Below are 23,092 nucleotides of genomic sequence, written 5' to 3'. Positions count from 1 at the left end.
CACTGCTTTTTGGGTCACCTCCCTCTGATATGGGAGCCTGCAGAGCCTGGTTACTCAAATTCAACTCCCTTTCACATTCCCTTACAGGCCTAAGCCTAGCAACTTCCTCCTTCAGTTCAGCCACTAGGTTAAGCAGATAATCGATCTGCTCACACCTAATGCAGGTGTCTGGTATGGCTTAGACAGAAATAAAACAAACTGATTTTTAGAATTCCACATGAGTATTTTTATGTTTCTTTCTCTCTCTCATTTTTTTCTTTTCTTGATGATATATGGGGAAGAGCAACAAAGACACTAATGATTTGCCTGTGATGCTGCAAATTTGTGTTTGGTTCTTATAGGGATATTTCCCTGTTTATCATGTAAATAGAATAGATTGGAATGGAATGGAATGGAATGGAATGGAATGGAATGGAATGGAATGGAATAGAATAGAATAGAATAGAATAGAATAGAATAGAATAGAATAGAATAGAATAGAATAGAAAATAACTAGATTGGAAAAGGCCTTTGAGATCATCAAGTCCAACCTATAACCAACACCATGAGCATGCTTAACTGGAAACAGTAATAACAGTAGTAATATGCCTACATGCAAAAGATACAGATTCACATTCAGTGGTTTTGTTTCCAGGGTTTATGAGGAAATGAAAACTTATGGTGAAAGCTCTGGCAGAGATAGGGATGTCGTCTTTGACCACTGAGCTGGCAGGATGTTGTCTGTACAAGTTCTTCAAGAATTTAAAAACTAAAGTAGTTTTCCTCCTCTTAGAAAAAAGGAGCCTTCATTTTTTGTGTGTGTGTGTTTGTTTTGCATTTTATCATAACATCCAGTTCTGGACCCCTCAGTTTAGGAAAGGTGTTGACTTGCTGGAACGTGTCCAGAGAAGGGCAACAAAGCTGGGGAGGGGTTTGGAGCACAGCCCTGTGAGGAGAGGCTGAGGGAGCTGGGGTTGCTTAGCCTGGAGAAGAGGAGGCTCAGGGGAGACCTTCTTGCTGTCTACAACTACCTGAAGGGAGGTTGTAGCCAGGTGGGGGTTGGTCTCTTCTCCCAGGCAACCAGCACCAGAACAAGAGGACACAGTCTCAAGCTGCACCAGTGGAGATTTAGGCTGGAGGTGAAGAGATAGTTCTTCACAGAGAGAGTTGTTAGCCATTGGAATGGGCTGCCCAGGGAGGTGGTGGAGTCACCATCATTGGAGGTGTTTAGGGGAGGAGACTTGGTAGGGTGCTTATTGTGTGGTTTAGTTGATTAGATGGTGTTGGATGATGGGTTGGATGCAGTGATCTTGAAGGTCTCTTCCAACCTGGTCTATTCTATTCTATTCTATTCCATTCCTATTCCTATCCCTGTTCTGTTCTGTTCTGTTCTATTCTATTCTATTCTATTCTATTCTATTCTATTCTATTCTATTCTATTCTATTCTATAACTATATATAACTATGTATTTTTAATTAATACTGGTTTTTTTTACCTTTCAGGGATACCACTGTACAAAGCCTTACCCTACAACCTTCGGTTAAAGATGGTCTTATTATATATGAAGATTCACCACTGGTCAGTAGTAACATTAAGACTGTATATTTGGAAGTGTTTTTCATTTAAGCCAGTAATTAAACATGCTGGCTTTTCAAACAGGAAAATTGTTTGTGATTTGATGTGATGGCATAGTCAGTCTGTTAACATTTCATCAACTTTGGTCACATTTGCCAATTTGTTGTGCCAGGAGCAGGGAAGTCATTGTGCCCCTGTACGCAGCCCTGGTTAGGCCACACCTTGAGTCCTCTGTCCAGTTCGGGGACCCTCAGTTTAGGGAGGACATGGAGACACTTGAACGTGTCCAGAGAAGGGCAACAAGGCTGGGGAGAGGCCTTGAGCCCAAGCCCTATGAGGAGAGGCTGAGGGAGCTGGGATTGTTTAGCCTGGAGAAGAGGCTCAGGGGAGACCTCATTGCTGTCTACAACTACCTGAAGGGAGGTTGTAGCCAGGAAGGGGTTGGTCTCTTCTCTCAGGCAACCAGCACCAGAACAAGAGGACACAGTCTCAAGCTGTGCCAGGGGAGGTTTAGGCTGGATGTTAGGAAGAAGTTCTTCCCAGAAAGAGAGATTGGCCATTGGAATGTGCTGCCCAGGGAGGTGGTGGAGTCACCATCACTGGAAGTGTTTATGAAGACACTGGATGAGGTACTTAGTGCCATGGGTTAGTTGATTAGATAGTGTTGGCTGATACGTTGGACTCGATGATCTTGAAGGTCTTTTCCCACCTGGTTAATTCTAATTCTAACTGGTAGAGTGGTATTTTCCTCCTCCTCTTCTATACCATGGCACACCTACCTGCTAAGCTGGACTCCAAACAGCTGTTGCAGCCATTCTTCAATTCTTTCAGCTATATGCTGGCAGTCTGGATACAAAATGCTTTTGCATTTCTCTGTCAGCACTTCCAGGTCATTCTCAGTCAGCCTCCTCACTTGCCTCCCTAGCATAGCCCATTCCACCTCTATCCCAAAGAAACAGAAACACCCACCATTCTTGTTGCAGTTGCCTCCTCTTCTCTCTGCTGCAGTTCAGTCAGAGCTTGTCAGTTCTGAGTGTGTTTAGATGTCATCACTGCTGACGGAGAAATCAGTAACAGTTTCTTGCAGGGATGGTGGGGCAGGTTTTCTTTGAGGGTTGTGATATTTTGATTCCTTTCTCTTCTAGGTAAAAGCAGTGAAGTTTGGACATATCTTGGTGATTGATGAGGCAGACAAAGCACCCACAAATGTTACCTGTATCTTAAAAACCTTAGTGGAAAGCGGAGAAATGGTTTTGTCTGATGGAAGGCGAATTGTTGCCAGTAAGTAGATAGAAAGTGTTTTGATCATCTCTGTAAATGTAAATGGTTGCTGGGTTTTAGCAATTACTTAACTAACTAGGGATCCAAAAGTGTCCAGATGGAAAAAGTACTTGATGTTAAAAGGCTAACAATTAAAGAGTTTACAGTAATTTTCTTCAATGCTTTTGCAGTAGCCACAAAAGTGTTCTTAAAGTAGCATTCCCATGAGTTTGGTGAAAAATTAGACAAAACAAACCCCAGAACTGAACAAGAAAATCCAACAAACTGTCAGTTGACCTCGCTGCTTCTCATTCACCATAAGAAATAAAGATTTAACACATCCAAGTGCTGGGTTCTGCACATCGGCCACAACAACCCCATGCAGAGCTACAGGCTGGGGTCAGAGTGGCTGGAGAGCGGCCAGGCAGAGAGGAACCTGGGGGTACTGGTGGATAGTAGGCTGAACATGAGCCTGCAGTGTGCCCAGGCAGCCAGGAGGGCCAACGGTATCCTGGCCTGCATCAGGAACAGTGTGGCCAGCAGGAGCAGGGAGGTCATTCTGCCCCTGTACACTGCACTGGTTAGGCCACACCTTGAGTCCTGTGTCCAATTCTGGGCTCCTCAGTTTAGGAAGGAGATTGACTTGCTGGAGTATGTCCAGAGAAGGGCAACAAAGTTGGTGAGGGGTTTGGAGCACAGCCCTGTGAGGAGAGGCTGAGGGAGCTGGGGTTGCTTAGCCTGGAGAAGAGGAGGCTCAGGGGTGACCTTCTTGCTCTCTACAACTACCTTAAGGGAGGTTGTAGACAGGCAGAGGTTGGTGTCTTCTCCCAGGCAACCAGCACCAGAACAAGAGGACACAGTCTCAGGCTGCACCAGGGGAGATTTAGGCTTGAGGTTAGGAGGAAGTTTCACACAGAGAGTTGTTAGGCATTGGAATGTGCTGCCCAGGGAGGTGGTGGAGTCACCGTCCCTGGAGGTATCCAAGAGGGGATTGGACATGGCACTTAGTGCCATGGTTTAGTAGTCATGAGGTGTTGGGTGACAGGTTGGACTCGATGATCTCTGAGGTCTATTCCAACCTTATTGATTCTATGATTGAGCCTTTTTTGGTAACTGCTCTTCTCATTCTAAGAACATAATTAGATTAGAAGAATTCTAAGAAGTCTGATTGAATTTGTTTAATTCCTTCGTAATCACAAAGCTGTAATGTGCAATTGATAAGTTTTATTTCTTTTCCAGATCATGCTCATGTAGAGGGAAGAGAAAATGTAATAGCTATTCATCCTGATTTTAGAATGATAGTTCTGGCAAATAGACCTGGATTTCCTTTCTTGGGTAATGACTTTTTTGGCACATTAGGTAAGTGCTTCATATTAAATGGTGCTCTTAATAGAACTGATTAATAAAATGGCTGTCCTTGCTAGATTTCATGAGGGGTTGGGGTCCTTATGCATATTGATTCTTTGTTTCACATAACACACTAGAGGTGAGATTCAGCTTGCAGGCTAACATGTGAATTTACATATCCTAACAAAAATGCCCTAACTTGCCTTAAGTGAACAGCTATGTGTTGTCATCGCCTATGGTGTGGCTCAGTTGGTAGCACATAAGACCTTTAATGGGGAAGGTTGTGAGTTCAAGCCTGCAGTGGGCACTAGTGTCCTCCCTACTCTAGTCATGAGGTCTGTGGTGACAGGTTGGACTCGATGATCTTTGAGGTCTCTTCCAACCTTAGTGATACTGAATACTGAAAACTATCAGGAGAGGCTGAGGGAGCTGGGCTTGGTTAGCCAGGAGAAGAGGAGGCTCAGGAGAGACCTCATTGCTGCCTGAGGGGTGGTTGTAGCCAGATGGGGGTTGGTCTCTTCTCCTGGGCAGCCAGCAACAAAACAAGAGGACAGAGTTTCAAGCTGTGCAAGAGGAAGTTCAGGCTTGATCTTAGAAAAAAGTTCTTCACAGAATGAGTAATTTGCCATTGGAATGGGCTGCCCAGGGAGGTGGTGAGGTCAGTGTCCCTGGAGGTGTTTAAGACTGGATGAGGCACTTAGTGGCATGGTTGATTAGGTAGAGTTTTGGACTAGGTGATCTTGGAGGTGTCTTCCAACCTGTTTGATTCAGTGATTCTTTTTTGTGGGATCTAGGCAAGCACAGCAGACAGGATTACAAGAAATCTTAGTTAAGCATGATCTCTAAGCAGCTTCATACCTGACATCAATGTTTAACACAACTGCTCACCTTTTTTTTTTTACCTCATCAAACAAGCCCTAGGCCAGGTGCTGTCCTCTTCAGTACAAGAGATAGAAGCTTGATGGACAGCTCTTTCAGCAAGGGAGGCTACAGCCTCTTCTGGTGTTAGCACTGTTCTGCCTGTTTCTTAATCCTTGTTAGCCTCTCGATGCATGTGGCCATATGTGATAGACGTTAATAATAGATATATGTTTAACAAGATACTGAATTCATCCTAGTTTCAGGTAAAGGTGTCCAAATTTCACATCAAAGTTTTTCATAACAATAGCAGTCTCATTTCAGTGGCTGGTAGGTTCTTGTGGCAGTTTAGGCTGAGTTCCTCTTGCTGCTGCTGCCACACAAGACACACCTTCGGTGCCCTGGGTGTCCAGCCCAGTGGGTGGACACAGGAAGCTGTGTATTTCATACCCATAATGTCCTGCTCCCTATAAATCCATCTGCAGTCTCATACTTCCTCTTTCTTCCCTCACTGCCCTCATGGGAGATGCTCCCTGTCTGGTACTGGAGGGGGAGTTATGTCAAGGCCTCTTAGGCCTGGCTAGGCCTAATGCCAAGAGGAGAAGGGGGAAGGGCAATCTCAGATCTGGCCAGTGAGATTAGCCAAACAGTGGAGGGGCAGAAGAAAGAGCCCTGGGGGGTTGGGGTGTACCCTCAGGTAGGGAGAAGGGAAATGCTGGGAGGCTTCTGGGTATGCTTTGGGATCTCTTTTGTCACTGTGCTTGTGGTTCTCTGCAAACCACTCACTGCTTTTCCATTTAAACTTCCCATCTCTTCTGCACTCTGTTTGTCTGAGTCTCATTTTTTCTGCCCCGGTGGGAGGATCTACCTCAAACTGGGACAGTTCTAAACATCAGCAAAGATTCCCCAGCTCTTTCTCTCACAGCAAAAGCAAGAATTCACATTGCATAAAGGCAAATGATGAAGAATTCATTGGTTTGTAGAGTCTGGTGTTAGCCTAGGTGAACCTCTGGCAAGGCTTTGGCAGTGTTATACTGGGGCTCTGAACCAAACAGCCCTCCAGACTCCTAGCTGTGTTATCTGTGTTAGCTTAGCCATTTATGTGAAGGTTTTATCTGTTATCTTTGGCTGCAATGTTTGTTCTGAAAGAAATAACACACTCATAAAGCAGGCACAGACCCAATTCTGTATTGCATGACAGCTTTTTGCTTTTCTGGTGTAGTTTCTCCTGAATGGGCATTCCATGTCAGAGACTCATGGCTCTGAATTTCACCCAGCTATGTAGCCTCTTTCTTTTTCATGACCCAATTTCCTTCCTTACACGGACCCTTTAGACCAAATTGATCATCATGGATGTATGGAAGAAGTTCTTCACCATGAGAGTGGTGAAGCCCTGCAATGGGTTGTCCAGGGAGGGGGTTGAGGCCCCGTCCCTGGAGGTGTTTAAGAGCAGGCTGGATGAGGCTCTGGCCAGCCTGATCTAGTGTGGGGTGTCCTTGCCCATGGCAGGGGGGTTGGAACTAGCTGATCCTTGTGGTCCCTTCCAACCCTGACTGCTACTGTGATTTATTACTTTTGGTCCTCATGTTCACAGCTTGGTCCCGTTCACCCTTCTAGTCTTTCTTTGCACTTTTATTCTGTTAGTTCTCCTCTTTTTTCCTTTTATGCCCCCCCTGCATTTATTTGAGTTGTGTTTCATTGTGCCCCTGTACTCAGCACTGGTTAGGCCACACCTTGAGTACTGTGTCCAGTCCTGGGCCCCTCAGTTTAGGAAAGATGTTGAGTTGCTGGAAGGTGTCCAGAGAAGGGCAACAAAGCTGGGGAGGGGTTTGGAGCACAGCCCTGTGAGGAGAGGCTGAGGGAGCTGGGGTTGCTTAGCCTGGAGAAGAGGCTCAGGGGAGACCTTCTTGCAGTCTACAACTCCCTGAAGGGAGGTTGTAGCCAGGTGGAGGTTGGTCTCTTCTCCCAGGCAACCAGCACCAGAACAAGAGGACACAATCTCAAGCTGTGCCAGGGGAGGTTTAGGCTGGAGGTTAGGAAGAAGATCTTCATAGAAAGAGAGATTGGCCATTGGAATGTGCTGCCTGGGGAGGTGGTGGAGTCACCATCACTGGAGGTGTTTAGGAAGAGACTGGATGAAGCACTTGGTGCCATGGTTTAGTTAAATTTATGGTGTTGGGTGACAGGTTGGATTTGATGATCTCAAAGGTCTTTTCCAACCAGGTTAATTCAATTCTAGTCTAGACTAGACTAGACTAGACTATACTAGACTATACCATACCATACCATACCATACTATACTATACTATACCATTCTTTTTGAATTTCTCCCTTATGACTCCCTTCATTAAAAGGACAGGAGAGATCTCCATGTTTCCAGGAGCATTGATGTTTTTCACAGCAAGTTTTTCCTTCATGTATTTCAAAGTACTTCTGTTGTGTTTTGTTTTTCAAACCAACTGGTTCTCAGCATCCTCCTGAGCCATTGCTTTTTCATTTAAGGTCTTGTATGAAACTTAAAGGGGTGTTGTGATGCTATGTATTTATAAATCACTTAACTGGCTGCTCTTTTTCTTTGTAGGGGACATTTTTAGTTGCCATGCTGTTGATAATCCCAAACCAGAGTCTGAACTGGCTATGCTTAGACAGTATGGTCCTGATGTTCCAGAGGCAATTCTTCAGAAACTGGTGGCTGCTTTTGGAGAACTCAGGAGCTTAGCTGACCAAGGAATTATTACCTATCCCTATTCAACCAGAGAAGTTGTGAACATTGTCAAACATTTGCAGGTACAGTACATCAGATTTCAATGAAACTTGAGTTCATCACTGCTGCTAATGTTTTAGTGCTTGACAGTTTTGCAAAAATACTCAGTTATTGTTCATGCATTTTTAAAGCTTTGTATGTAAAGGAATCATGTTCAGAGAGTCTGAGGTATGGACCACAGATGCGCACAGGCAGATCTTTGTATGTTTCATTTCTAGATAGAAAAGAACTCTCAGAGTCTGTTTTTGAACTGTGTGAGAAAGTATCACTTTCATTCTGTGAACATGGTATGCAGTGTTCATACTAGCTTCCATTATATACTCCATATTCAACACAGAATACTTCCAGGACAGTACAACTGTTCAGTTTATGCTGCTAAAAGTTTTTTGGCTTTAACTGTTTCTTGGGAGGAAAACAAGCTTCTGCTGCATAACAGCCACAGATCACTAGTGGAATTTTTCTAAGGAAAATGTTAGACTTACATCAACTTAGGAAACAGGTGCCTAGAATCTCTGATTGCACCCTACTCACATGTTAACTGTGAACTTGTGAATTCTAATAGAATAGAATAGGATAGGATAGGATAGGATAGGATAGAATAGAATAGAATAGAATAGAATAGAATAGAATAGAATAGAATAGAATAGAATAGAATAGAATAGAATAGAATAAACCAGGTTGGAAGAGACCTTCAAGATCACTGCATCCAACATCACCTAATCAACTAAACCATGAAAATATAGCACCCTATCAGGTCTCCTCCTAAACACCTCCAGTGATGGTGACTCCACCACCTCCCCAGGCAGCCCATTCCAATGGGCAATCACTCTCTCTGTGTAGAATTTCTTCCTAATCTCCAGCCTAAACCTGTCCTGGCACAGCCTGAGACTGTGTCCTCTTGTTCTGGTGCTGGTTGCCTGGGAGAAGAGACCAACCCCCACCTGGCTACAACCTCCCTTAAGGTAGTTGTAGAGAGCAAGAAGGTCTCCCCTGAGCCTCCTTTTCTCCAGGCTAAGCAACCCCAGCTCCCTCAGCCTCTCCTCACAGGGCTTGTGCTCCAAACACCTCACCAACTTTGTTGCCCTTCTGTGCACACACTCCAGCAACTCAACATCCTTCCTAAACTGAGGGGCCCAGAGCTGGACACAGTACTCAAGGTCTGGCCTAACCAGTGCAGTGTACAGGGGCACAATGACCTCCTTGCTCCTGCTGGCCACACTGTTCCTGATGCAGGCCAGGATGCCATTGGCCCTCTTGGCCACCTGGGCACACTGCAGGCTCATGTTCAGCCTGCCATCAACCAGTACCCCCAGGTCCCTCTCTGCCTGGCTGCTCTCCAGCCACTCTGACCCCAGCCTGTCGCTCTGCATGGGGTTGTTGTGGCCAGTGTGCAGAACCCGGCACTTGGATGTGTTCAGTCTCATGCCGTTGGACTCTGCCCATCTGCCCAGCCTGTCGAGGTCCCCCTGCAAAGCCCTCTGCAAAGATGAACTTTAAAAGAAAAGACTACAATAGAGCCTGACTTCAGTCCTTTTAAATTGATGGAATATTTTTTGTCTGAAGTATTTGAAACATCAATGATCTTAATGCTGTTTGAAATAGCAGTGGTTTTATTTTGTTCTGCTTATAATATAAAATTAGTAATGGTTTATTTTATAGATCATTTCCTGAATGACTGAACCCTAGATTGAAAAGAAGTGCTTAGTGGAAATATTAATGTAATTAGGCAATTCAAATCTCATTTCTCACAAGTTATTTGACCTACTGGTACTGTGCTTAACATTGTTTAGTATAACTGGCTTGCATGATGGGTTTTAGTTTGTGCTCAGGAAGATATTCCTGTACATTCATCCATATACACAGACATTAGAATTGCTACTTCTAAAAACCAGTTCAAGATTTCTAGGGAGGCATAGAGTTTTGTTCTTTGTAGTCTCCTAAAGATCAATGAGGTCATGAGAGAAAGGGAATTGTTATACTGTGACAATATTGTTTATTTCTTTGTGTTATTGATGACTTCAGAACTTTGTGCAAAGAGTTAACAAAATTCAGGCCTAAGAGCTGAGGAAGCCATCCAAATGGCCCACTGACCAGTGGGCAGACTGGCTGGAGAGCAGCCCTGAGGAGAGAGACTTGGGGGTGCTGGTGGACCAGAAGCTCAACAGGAGCTCTCAGTGTGCACTTGCAGCCCGGAAAGCCAATCAGATCCTGGGCTGCAGCAAGAGAAGTGTGGCCAGCAGGTCAAGGGAGGGGATTCTCCCCCTCTACTCAGCTCTGGGGAGACCCCACCTGGAGTACTGCCTCCAGTTCTGGAGCCCCTATTCCAAGAGGGATCTGGAGGTGCTGGAAGGTGTCCAGAGAAGGGCCATGAGGGTGATCAGAGAGCTGGAGCACCTCTCCTATGAGGACAGACTGAAGGAGTTGGGGCTGTTCAGTCTGGAGAAGAGAAGGCTCCCAGGTGACCTCATTGTGGCCTTCCAGTATCTGAAGGGGGCCTCCAAGAAGGCTGGGGAGGGACTTCTCAGGCTATCAGGTAGTGATAGGACTAGGGGGAAAGGAATGAAGCTGGAGGTGGGGAGATTCAGGCTGGAGGTGAGGAGGAAGTTCTTCAGCATGAGAGTGATGAGGCCCTGGAATGGGTTGTCCAGGGAGGTGATTGAGGCCCCGTCCCTGGAGGTGTTTAAGAGCAGGCTGAATGAGGCTCTGGCCAGCCTGATCTAGTGTGGGGTGTCCCTGGCCATGGCAGGGGGATTGGAGCTACATGACCCTTGTAGTCCCTTCCAACCCTGACTGATACTATGATATTATGAAATAAACACATAATCCTAGCAGTTTATTAGGGTCTATTACCAGCTGGCAGGCATTTGTTTGCCAAACTGGCAGGACATGTACATGCTGATCTCTAAACACAGAGTTGCATTTGATATGAAAGTGGAAAAGTCACATCCTTGAGAGACAGTTCTGTGCTGCTGAGAAGCGGGTGGTTTGGGTAAATGAACTCCTTCGTGTCTTCATGCTGCTTGTCTCTTCCTCCTTCTTTCCTTCATTTGTCTCCAGGTCATTTAAAGTCACACTGTCTTTGGTCACCAGCTGGTACAGAACTATAAGACAGTTGTTTATTTTTGTTCTTTTGAGTGTGAATGGCATCTAATTGTACTATACATAGAATATAATTTGTACTATACATAGAATAAACCAGGTTGGAAGAGACCTTCAAGATCATCGCGTCCAACCCATCAACCAATCCAACACCGCCCAAGCAACTAACCCACAGCACCAAGTACCCCGTCAAGTCTTCTCCTAAAAACCTCCAGTGATGGCGACTCCACCACCTCCCCAGGCAGCCCATTCCAATGTGCAATCACTCTTTCTGTATAGAACTTTTTTCTAACATCCAGCCTGAATCTCCCCTGGCGCAGCCTGAGACTGTGTCCTCTTGTTCTGGTACTGCTTGCCTGGGAGAAGAGACCAACATCCGTCTGTCTACAACCTCCTTTCAGGTAGTTGTAGAGAGTAATAAGGTCACCCCTGAGTCTCCTCTTCTCCAGGCTAAGCAACCCCAGCTCCCTCAGCCTCTCCTCGTAGGGCTTATGTTCCAAACCCCTCACCAACTTTGTTGCTCTTCTCTGGACTCGTTCCAGCAAGTCAACCTCCTTCCTAAACTGAGGGGCCCAGAACTGGACACAGTACTCGAGGTGCGGCCTAACCAGTGCAGTGTACAGGGGCACAATGACCTCCCTGCTCCTGCTGGCCACACTGTTCCTGATGCAGGCCAGGATGCCATTGGCCCTCTTAGCTGCCTGGGCACACTGCAGGCTCATGTTCAGTCTACCGTCAACCAGCACCCCCAGGTCCCTCTCAGCCTGACTGCTCTCCAGCCACTCTGACCCCAGCCTGTAGCTCTGCATGGGGTTGCTGTGGCCAATGTGCAGAACCCGGCACTTGGATGTGTTAAATCTCATGCCGTTGGACTCTGCCCATCTGCCCAGCCTGTCGAGGTCCCTTGCAGACTGGAAGAGCTACATTGCTAACTGTTTTGAGGGCACTGGCTTTCTGCTTCCATCTTCTTCACTTAACCAGATTAGTATGGTCACTTCAACCTGGACAGTGGGCACAGGTCCGCAGGGATGTTTCCCAGCTGCTAAGTTTTCACCTCTTTCAAAGTCAAGTGTAAATATCCAAGTCAATCTCCCAACCTGCAGCTTTGATTTCTTCCGTAACATTCGCTTTGAACATCCCCAGCCTCTTTGAAAGGGCGCAACATCTTGTTTACTGTACCTTGTTTTTTCATGATGAAGAGTAAAAAGGCTGGGAGCAGCCAAATGTAAACAATGAGCATAAACATAATGGTTACTCCAAAGAAAGAAGCTTTTAGGTCTTCAGGTAGCAAAGACAGAGGAAGGAGGGAAGTGAGTCAATCAAATTGCTGGTCCTTAGGAAGGAAGGAGGGAAGTTAGTCATGTTGTTAAATAATTTCCCTTACAGCAGTTCCACAGCCCCACTCTCTTTGTACCATTGTGTTCACTTCTTTCACACAATTTTGGAATTCTTTGCCTTTTTTTTTTAGAAAAGGGTTGAACATTTTGGTGAAAAAGCACATCTGAGCACTGAGGCTAGTCAGGTAACAACTGTTTTGATTTCTGGGGCATCAACAGCAGGGAAGGTGTCCAGAGAAGGGCCACGAGGATGATCAGAGGGCTGGAGCACCTCTCCTGTGAGGACAGACTGAAGGAGTTGGGGCTGTTCAGTCTGGAGAAGAGAAGGCTCTGAGGTGACCTCATTGTGGCCTTCCAGGATCTGAAGGGGGCCTACAAGAAGGCTGGGGAGGGACTTCTCAGGCTATCAGGTAGTGATAGGACTAGGGGGAATGGAATGAATCTGGAGGTGGGGAGATTCAGGCTGGATGTGAGGAGGAAGTTCTTCCCCATGAGAGTGGTGAAGCCCTGGAATGGGTTGTCCAGGGAGGTGGTTGGGGCCCCGTCCCTGGAGGTGTTTAAGCCCAGGCTGGATGAGGCTCTGGCCAGCCTGATATAGTGTGGGGTGTCCCTGGCCATGGCAGGGGGGTTGGAACTAGATGATCCTTGTGGTCCCTTCCAACCCTGACTGATACTATCATACTATCAATACATGTCCATGCAGCACTACAGGCTGGGGTCAGAGTGGCTGGAGAGCAGCCGGGCAGAAATGGACCTGGGGATAATGATTGACAACTGGCTGAACATGAGCCAGCAGTGTGCCCAGGGGGCCAAGAAGGCCAATGGCATCCTGGTCTGCATCAGGAATAGTGTGGCCAGCAGAAGCAGGGAAGTCATTCTGCCCCTGTTCTGCTTAGCCCACACCTTGAGTCCTGTGTCCAGGACTGGGCCCCTCAATTTAATAAGGGACATTGAGACATTGTCCAGAGAAGGGCAGCGAGGCTGGGGAGAGGACACGAGCACAGCCCTGTGAGGAGAGGCTGAGAGAGCTGGGGTTGCTTAGCCTGGAGAAGAGGAGGCTCAGGGGAGACCTTCTTGCTCTCTACAACTACCTGAAGGGAGATTGTAGCCAGGTGGGGGTTGGTCTCTTCTCCCAGGCAACCAGCACCAGAACAAGAGGACACAGTCTCAAGCTGTATCAGGGGAGGTTTAGGCTGGATGTTAGGAAGAATTTCTTCATAGAAAGAGTGATTGGCCATTGGAATGTGCTGCCCAGGGAGGTGGTGGAGTCACCATCGCTGGAATTGTTTAAGATCAGACTGGATGAGGCACTTGGTGCCATGGTTTAGTTGATTAGATGGTGTTGGGTGATAGGTTGGACTTGATGATCTCGAAGATCTCAATGATCTCAAAGGTCTTTTCCAACCTGGTTAATTCTATCCTATCCTATCCTATCCTATCCTATCCTATCCTATCCTATCCTATCCTATCCTATCCTATCCTATCCTATCCTATCCTATCCTATCCTATCCTATCCTATCCTACCCTACCCTACCCTACCCTACCCTATCCTATCCTATCCTACCCTACCCTATCCTATCCTATCCTACTCTATCCTACTCTATCCTATTCTATCCTATTCTATTCTATTCTATTCTATTCTATTCTATTCTATTCTATTCTATTCTATTCTATTCTATTCTATTCTATTCTATTCTATTCTATTCTTAGCAGTGGTATTCTCTTTCTACCACAGCAGCTGCTCTTATATTTCAGAGATTAGTTCTATATATTAAGTTGTGACAACATGAAACTCTTGACTAAGACTGGTGCTTCATTTAGAGTCCAGATCAAGATATTCATGAAAATTTGTCTTTGTTCCTTGACAGAAATTTCCAACTGAGGGGCTGGCAAGCGTTGTTCGAAACGTGTTTGACTTTGACTCCTACAACGTGGAAATGCGTGAGGTTTTACTCGGCATTTTACACAAGCATGGGATACCCATTGGAGCAAAACCCACCAATGTGCAGCTGGCCAAGGAGTAAGACTAACATAATATATATGATAAGAAGGAGGGGTGTCTTATGATCACTTTGTAATCATGTGCTGCTTGCTGCTAACTGCTTTGAAAGCAACCTGGAATCCTTGAAGTCAGTCCTCCTCTGATTCAAATCTATACTCCTCCAAACAAGTTGCCATAACAGAAATTGCTATAGAGCATTTGCTTATTACTAATATTTAATAGATAATGCCCATGTACATATTGATAGCCTGTATGGTGAAGATGTGTATATTAATAAAGGGAAATACTTGTTTCTTTTCCTGTGTTTTTAATTGAATTGCAAAACATGGCAGCGCTGTTATTGACCCCCTAAATGGGTAACAGAAAGAGTTGTCGTTGGTGGTAATGGGATTGTGTCCCGCTTTGGTAGTGGGGTTTGATCTTTGACACTCAGGAAAGACCCTGCAGAAATACTGCTACAGAGTAGGACAATGCACATTAAGAATAATTTGGGGTATGTGCCTGTATATCACTGTTATTCTTTAATGATGTTACCAGTTGACATATTACATCGTACATTTTGTTCAGAGGTTAGAATCAAAATGGGGGGGAGGGGGTGTTGGAATTTTTGGTGGTGTTTTTTGTTGGTGTTTCTTTTTAAGGCTGAATTGTGAGACAGATGTCACTCATTTTATATAATTCATGGGCAGCAGGCTTAAGCAGATCATATTGAAAAGCAATTAGAAAACCTGCTCTGGACTGAGCACTAATACATAATTTATTTATGAAGAAACAAATATTTCCCTTTCATGAAGAAAGCTTTTGGAATATATGAGAAGTTGAGTTTGCCATGAGACATACACATCAAATGGTTTCTAAGGAAGGACTGATTTTTATGGCATGTTGTCTTATTGAGTCATAGAATCAATAAGGTTGGAAGCGACCTCAGAGATCGTCAAGTCCAACCTGTCACCAAACACCTCAGGACTACTAAACCATGGCACCAAGTGCTCGAGGTGAGGAGAAAGTTCTTCACTGAGAGAGTCATTCACTATTGGAATGTGCTGCCCAGGGAGGTGGTGGAGTCACCATCCCTGGAGGTGTTCAAGAGGGGATTGGACGTGGCACTTGGTGCCATGGTCTAGTCATGAGGTCTGTGGTGACAGGTTGGACTCGATGATCTTTGAGATCTCTTCCAACCTTAGTGATACTGTGATGCTGTGATCCAATCCAAGTTCCAGGTGCTGCACTTTGGCCACGGCAACCCCATGCAGAGCTACAGGCTGGGGTCAGAGTGGCTGGAGAGCTCCCAAACAGAGAGGGACCTGGGGGTACTGATTGACAGCTGCCTAAACATGAGCCAGCAGTGTGCCCAGGTGGCCAAGAAGGCCAATGGCATCCTGGCCTGCATTAGGAATAGTGTGGCCAGCAGGAAGAGAGAAGTCATTGTGCCCCTGTACTCTGCACTGGTTAGGCCGCACCTTGAGTCCTGTGTCCAGTTCTGGGCCCCTCAGTTTAAGAAGGACATTGAGACACTTGAACGTGTCCAGAGAAGGGCAACAAGACTGGGGAGAGGCCTTAAGCACAAGCTCTATGTGGAGAGGCTGAGGAAGCTGGGATTGTTTAGCCTGGAGAAGAGGAGGCTCAGGGGTGACCTCATTGCCCCCTACAACTACCTGAAAGGTGGTTGTAGCCTAGGAAGGGGTTGGTCTCTTCTCCCAGGCAACCAGCACCAGAACAAGGGGATGCAGTCGGAGGTTTAGACTCGAGGTGAGGAGAAAGTTCTTCCCAGAGAGACTCATTCACCATTGGAATGTGCTGCCCAGGGAGGTGGTGGAGTCACCGTCCCTGGAGGTGTTCAAGAGGGGATTGGACGTGGCACTTGGTGCCATGGTGTAGTCATGAAGTCTGTGGTGCCAGGTTGGACTCGATGATCCTCGAGGTCTCTTCCAACCTTAGTGATACTGTGATACTGTGATTGGAGAGGACTGTGGCAATGAGAAGATCTAAGGTTTAGGAAACAGGAAGACGACTGCTGTAAGTGGGAAGTGTTCAGTCTAGAAGGAAGAAGATAGAAGGAAGATCTCATCATGCTGAATTAGGGATAATCACCTGGTCACTTCATTGATCACTGAGGTTTTATAGGATAGATGACACGTTTACAAGATGCCCACAAGATGGTCATCTAAAACTTTACTTGACTGGCAGCTGTGGGTGCATTCTGTGTCCACTGAAGGCCCTAAGGAGGAAACTCCAGGAGCAGCTGATATCACAAGCAGTTGATAAAAGCAACTTTATTCTTATATATCACTGTGCAAGACTGGGTCTGGGTTAACCACCTGGCTCTGATGATCCAGCACTCTTGGGTTTCACTTGCAACCACCACAGCTGGCATTTCAGGTTATCCTACTGTTCCATTCCAAGATGGCTTTGCTATTGATCATGAGATTTAACCCTGTCAAGCTGGTAAGCCACAAGTATATCATCTTGAATTGCAGACACATCTTTCAGGAAGTGTTCAGGGACAGCTGGTTTTACCTTGGATTAAAGGAACTTTTACATGGCCTGGCCAAATGTATTCCAGCCCATACTGCAGGCTCCCATGATGGACACATTGAGGTAATTTGGTGTCTTGGTAGGGCCAGTGCAGACAAGGTACTTCCTGAAGCTATTGTATGTTTAGAACTAGAATACTGACCTCCTCTTTTTGCTTTCCAAGAATTTGAGGGTTGGATAATGGTGCTAATCTCATCCCATTTCACTTCCTTCAGAAAACATGCCAGTTGATCTAAAACCTTCTTAATTGATTCTTGTCATGATTCATGCCTGAAAACCTTCAGAGATGGAGTTCTGTGACCTCCTAAAGCAAATTAGACTTGTTTATAAATATCCTTGCCATTAGAAATCCATTTCTAAACATGTCTAGTTCCCCATATTTTAAGGCCTCTGCTTGTTTCTATTTATATAATAGAATAGAATTAACCAGGTTGGAAAAGACCTTTGAGATCATCAAGGCCAACCTATCACCCAACACCATCTAATCAACTAAACCACGGCACCAAGCACCCCATCCAGTCTCTTCTTAAACATTTCCAGGGATGGTGACTCCACCACCTCCCTGGGCAGCACATTCCAATGGCCAATCACTCTTTCTGGGAAGAACTTTCTCCTCACCTAAACCTCCTCTGGCACAGCTTGGGACTGTGTCTTCTTGTTCTGCTGCTGTTTGCCTGGGAGAAGAGACCAACCCCCTCCTGGCTAGAACCACCCTTCAGGTAGTTGTAGAGAGCAAGAAGGTCACCCCTGAGCCTCCTCTTCTCCAGGCTAAGCAACCCCAGCTCCCTCAGCCTCTCCTCACAGGGCTGTGCTCCAAACCCCTCCCCAGCTTTGCTGCCCTTCTCTGGACTCGTTCCAGCAACTCAACATCTTTCCTAAACTGAGGGGCCCAGAACTGGACACAGGACTCAAGGTGTGGCCTAACCAGTGCTGAGTACAGGGGCAGAATGACTTCCCTGCTCCTGCTGGCCACACTATTCCTGATGCAGACCAGGATGCCATTGGCCTTCTTGGCCTCCTGGGCACACTGCAGGCTCATGTTCGGCCTACTATCCACCAGTACCCCCAGGTCCCTTTCTGCCTGACTGCTCTCCAGCCACTCTGACCCCAGAAGGAACACTGAGGTTTGTATCCCATTGAAATTGCAGGAGAAATGTAGCAGAAGGTACCAGAGACCCTTTCAAGAATTTTAGCTCAGCCTGTGACATTAACATACCTAGTACACCTTTGGAAAGAAAGATTTGCATCAAGAATAGTGTGGCCAGCAGCAGCAGGGAGGTCATTCTGTCCCTGTACTCTGCACTGGTTAGGCCATACCTTGAGTCCTGTGTCCAGTTCTGGGCTCTTCAGTTTAAGAAGCACATTGAGACCAGAAAAGGGCAACACGGCTGGGGAGAGGCCTTGAGCACAGGAGAGGCTGAGGGAGCTGATTGATTAGCCTGGAGAAGAGGAGGCTCAGGGGAGACCTTATTGCCATCTACAACTACCTGAAGGGAGGTTGTAGCCAGGAAGGGCCTGGTCTCATCTCCCAGGCAACCAGCACCAGAACAGAAGGACACAGTCTCAAGCTGTACCTGGTGAAGAGAGGGCTCAGGAGAGACCTTATTGCTGTCTACAACTACCTGAAGGGTGGTTGTGGCCAGGAGGGAGTTGGTCTCTTCTATCAAGCAACCAGCACCAGAACAAGAGGACACAGTCTCAAAATGCTTCAGGGGAAGTTTAGGCTGGAGGTGAGGAGAAAGTTCTTCACAAAGAGAGTTGTTAGCCATTGGAATGTGCTGCCCAGGGAGGTGGTGGAGTCACCATCCCTGGAGGTGTTCCAGAGGGGATTGAATGTGGCACTTGGTGCCTTGGTTTAGTCATGAGGTCTGTGGTGACAGCTTGGACTCGATGATCTTTGAGGTCTCTTCCAGCCTTGGTGATTCTGTGATTCTGTGGTTAGGTGGTGACTAATGACCATTTAGAAAAGAATTTGTGCAGTGGTTTGTTCTTGTTGTGTTGGTTTTTTTTCAACATTGGTAGATGCTAATTAATGTATTTCCAAACTTATCATCCTGTATTAGACCTGTGAAATAATGTTTTGCTTGGGCTTTATGTTTACTGCAGCTGGTTTTTTTTTACCAATCAAAATAACCGTTCTTCAATGCAGCGTCGTGCTCCCTGCTGTCAGGTTATAACGCTGTGATCCTGTCTGTGTCTCTTGCTATCATCTGTCCCATAGTTTATCATTTTTGTCAGCATTGTGTGCAAAGCAGATGGCTTGTCTGAGATGCTTTGCCAAGACATGGTGGGAAGGACAGATTACTCCTTGTACTAACTCATTATCTTTCTTTATGTGCAATTAGACTCGTTTTTCTCGTATGACATCTGTTGTGGCACATTTCTCCTCATCTGCCAGTTCAGACCATTTGCAATTCCTGGGTAAAAGCAGCATTCAGCTCTTCATTTTGGCATTTACCCTTGATGATGAAATTGCCGCTCCATCTTTTCCCTCCAGTCCTTATCCACTTCCAGGTGCTTGCTGTAGTTTGAATATTCTTTTTACATCGACTGAATTTTTCATATGGAGTGTAAATATGTACCTTTTAATGGCTGTGATTTCCTCTTGAGATTGTTGGAGTTTTTTCTTCATAGAATCATTGAGTCAATAAGGTTGGGGAAGACCTCAGAGATCATCAAGTCCAACTTACCACCCAACACCTCATGACTACTAAACCATGCCTTCAAGTGCCACATCCAATCCCTTTTTGAACACCTCCAGGGATGGTGACTCCACCACCTCCCTGGGCAGCACATTCCAATGGGCCATCACTCTTTCTGGGAAGAACTTTCTCCTCACCTAGAGTCTAAACTTCCCCTGGTGCAGCTTGAGACTGTGTCCTCTTGTTCTGGTGCTGGTTGCTAGAGAGAACAGACCAGGGGAGGTTTAGGCTGGATGTTAGGAAGAAGTTCTATACAGAGAGAGTGATTGGCCATTGGAATGGGCTGCCAGGGAGGTGGTGGAGTCACCATCATTGAAGGTGTTCAGGAGGAGACTTGATAGGGTGCTTAGTTGCATGGTTTAGTTGGTTGGGTGGGTTGGATTGGTTGATAGGTTGGACACGATGATCTTGAAGGTCTCTTCCAACCTGGTCTATTCTATTCTATTCTATTCTATTCTATTCTATTCTATTCTATTCTATTCTATTCTACTCTACCAACCCCCTCCTGGCTACAGCTACCCTTCAGGTAGTTGTAGACAGCAAGAAGGTATCCCCTGAGCCTTCTCTTCTCCAGGCTAAGCAACCCCAGCTCCCTCAGCCTCTCCTTATAAAGTTTGTGCTTGAGGCCTCTCCCCAGCCTCATTGCCCTTCTCTGGACACGTTCAAGTGTCTCAATATCCTTCTTAAATTACCTTCTTCAGGAAATCTGTAGTTGATTTTTGGATGTGTCTCATACCATATGTGTCACTTACCCATCATTTGCATTGTGGAGGAAGCAAAGAGGAGGGTCTGCACTTCACTGCCAGGGAGCAGCAAACATGTAATGGAAACCTGTTCTATATGTTTACTGCTTATATTTTTACTCAAGAGGTGTTTAAGAAAAGCACAGTGATCTGGTTGGTTAAGTCCAAGCAGGTAGGTGAGTTAGAAGTCTCTTCAGCTAGAGGAAGCACAGGCTCTTACTGACGTCCATGCACAATATATTTTGTGCCATCACTGAGCTGCTTTACAAGATTATGCATTAAGCAGCTTTTGTTTACTGTTCATGTCTGCAGCTGTACTAGTATGATAGCTGCCTGTGAGTAATTTGCATTCAGTGGGACTTCAGTCTTAAAAGAGTCATAGCCCTTTTTCAGCTAAATAAGCTAAATAAGCTAAATAACTTTATAAAGCAGGTTCTGTCAGTCTTTTGAACGCAGTTCTTTGGTATTTAGGTTTTGGTTTTCTGTTTTAAATAGGCTAAAATGATTTTATTTTCAAAAATTAAACAAAAATAAATCAAAAACCTGTGTTCTATAGGTGTACTTTCACAAAGGCATTGCAGCAGCAGAAGTCAGTAGAGTTATCCTTTGAGAGATGGTCTGCCTTAAGCCTCTTGTGCATGAAGAAAATCAGGCTAAATGGTAGTTCTTTGTGGAAGTGCCCCATCCACTATGGGTCCTGTGCAGTCACCTTTTCCAAACAAAAATACCTCCTTCTATAACATATATGGAATACATACATAGAATACATACATACATAGAATAAACCAGGTTGGAAGAGACCTTCAACATCATCACGTCCAACCCATCAACCAATCCAACAGCACCTAAACAACTAACCCATGGCACCAAGCACCCCATCAAGTCTCCTCCTGAACACCTTTTCATGGATAGCAGTGATCTTGTAGAATAATAGGATGTGACATTAACAGGAAATAAAGACTAATATTTCTGAATTTTACTTAAGCAACAGTATTTGACAGCTCCATAGGCAAAGAACTTCTTGCCCAGGTGGCCAAGAAGGCCAATGGCATCCTGGCCTGCATCAAGAATAGTGTGGCCAGCAGGAGCAGGGAGGTCATTGTGCCCCTGGATTCAGTACTGGTTAGGCCACACCTTGAGTCCTGTGTCCAGTTGTGGGGTCTTCAATTTAAGAAGGATGTTGAGACTCTTGAACGTGTCCAGAGAAGGACAACAAGGCTGGGGAGAGGCCTTGAGCACAAGCCCTATGAGGAGAGGCTGAGGGAGCTGATTGATTAGCCTGGAGAAGAGGAGGCTCAGGGGAGACCTTATTGCCATCTACAACTACCTGAAGGGTGGTTGTAGCCAGGAAGGGCCTGGTCTCATCTCCCAGGCAACCAGCACCAGAACAGAAGGACACAGTCTCAAGCTGTACCAGGGGAGGTTTAGCTCGAGGTGAGGAGAAAGTTCTTCAGAGAGAGTTGTTAGCCATTGGAATGTGCTGCCCAGGGAGGTGGTGGAGTCACCATCCCTGGAGGTGTTCAAGAGGGGATTGGAGGTGGCACTTGCTGCCATGGTTTAGTAGTCATGAGGTCTGTGATGACAGGTTGGACTTGATGATCTTTGAGGTCTTTTCCAACCTTATTGATTCTATGATCAGCAATAATTCCTTAGAACTTGTAGGTCTTGGCATTCTTACAAGATTACTGCAGTGTGTTGTGTCATTTTTCTGTTCCAGAAGCCCTGTCCAGCTTTTGAGGGATACAGAAAGTGTAGGTCACTCTTTATACCTCATCTTGAGAGTGCAGAGTTGTTTCTCACCCAGCCACTGCACTTTTTGCACCCATCGATTCTCATTGCTCACAGTTTTTTGCTGGTGGTGACATTTCCATAGTATTCTGTCTCCCTTCTACATAAATGGTGTTTGTTTAATTAATTGATCTAGTCAATTGGAAACACAGCAAGTGTGGCAGAGAACACCTTGTTACTTACAAGTCCAATTTCCCACCTTTCCTTCATGTCATGCTTATTCACTTGCAGGACACTGCTAAGATGTGTACATTTTTCCAGCCCTTCTGCACCCTCACTCTCTCCTGAAAATCATTCAGGAGGCAAACTGGTAATGTCACCAGCTTCTTAAAGAGTCTTTCTCAGACCAGAGAGCAGTGAGATGGAGTACAAAAGAATTGTCAGGTCCTGGAAGAGTAAGATCCCTCTTGGTGAAGAGCTCTGTATTATGAATCTTGCTTTCTGTTTTATTTATGAATCCTGGTTTTATTTATGAATTCATTCCCTCCTCTTTGCTGTTCATGATGACTTGGTCTGCTGCCTGGTAGAAACTAAATCACTCAGAAATAGGGAAGGGAACAAAACCTCAGGAATCTAGGAGAAATTGGTTTTCCTGAGGGAAGAGAGGAGCTATGAGCAAAGTATATCTCCAGAAAGCTAAACCAGACTGGAAATGTTTTGTTTCTTTGGGAAAGCAATCTGTCATTCTTTTGCTATATAAAGCATGGTGTTTGCTTAGAGCTAGTTATTAACATATGCTTTGGTTTAAAATTTAATAAGCCTTGATGATTATTAGTGAACCCATTGATTTCTAGGATGTCATCCATGGGAGTAATGCGTAAGGAATTGAAACCTGAGTCCCAGCCCTCGTGGAAGTTGATGTTCCATTGAGCTAACAGGAAACAATTATTGCTGATTATAGGCATATTAGAGATTATGCTACTCAGAGCCATCCCAGTTAGAAAAAAATCTGAAGTTTCTTTTTGCACACAAGACAGTTTGGGCTTAAGACAGAGCCAACATGTTGCCAATGAATCGAGTTACTGAGTTACTGTCCACATGTGAGCACTGACTTCTCCAGGTTGCTTGAGATGTGGCATCAACATACCAGTGCAAAATGGTA

General features: G+C 45.6%; 1 protein-coding gene across 1 annotated transcript in view; it reads left to right on the top strand.

Moving 5' to 3' along the window:
- Positions 1-23,092, top strand: part of VWA8 (von Willebrand factor A domain containing 8) — a 244,047-nt gene that overhangs the window by 130,661 nt on the left and 90,294 nt on the right. Inside the window, exons 22-26 of the mRNA XM_054163092.1 lie at positions 1,483-1,558; positions 2,701-2,836; positions 4,055-4,174; positions 7,602-7,807; positions 14,089-14,240. Of these exons, the coding sequence (XP_054019067.1) occupies positions 1,483-1,558; positions 2,701-2,836; positions 4,055-4,174; positions 7,602-7,807; positions 14,089-14,240 (690 nt within the window). The remainder of the gene's footprint in view (positions 1-1,482; positions 1,559-2,700; positions 2,837-4,054; positions 4,175-7,601; positions 7,808-14,088; positions 14,241-23,092) is intronic.

Source organism: Dryobates pubescens, chromosome 7, assembly GCF_014839835.1.
Source record: "Dryobates pubescens isolate bDryPub1 chromosome 7, bDryPub1.pri, whole genome shotgun sequence".
Lineage (NCBI taxonomy): Eukaryota > Metazoa > Chordata > Aves > Piciformes > Picidae > Dryobates > Dryobates pubescens.
The sequence above is the reverse complement of the archived record's forward strand: the minus strand, read 5'-3'. Positions and strand labels throughout refer to the sequence as shown.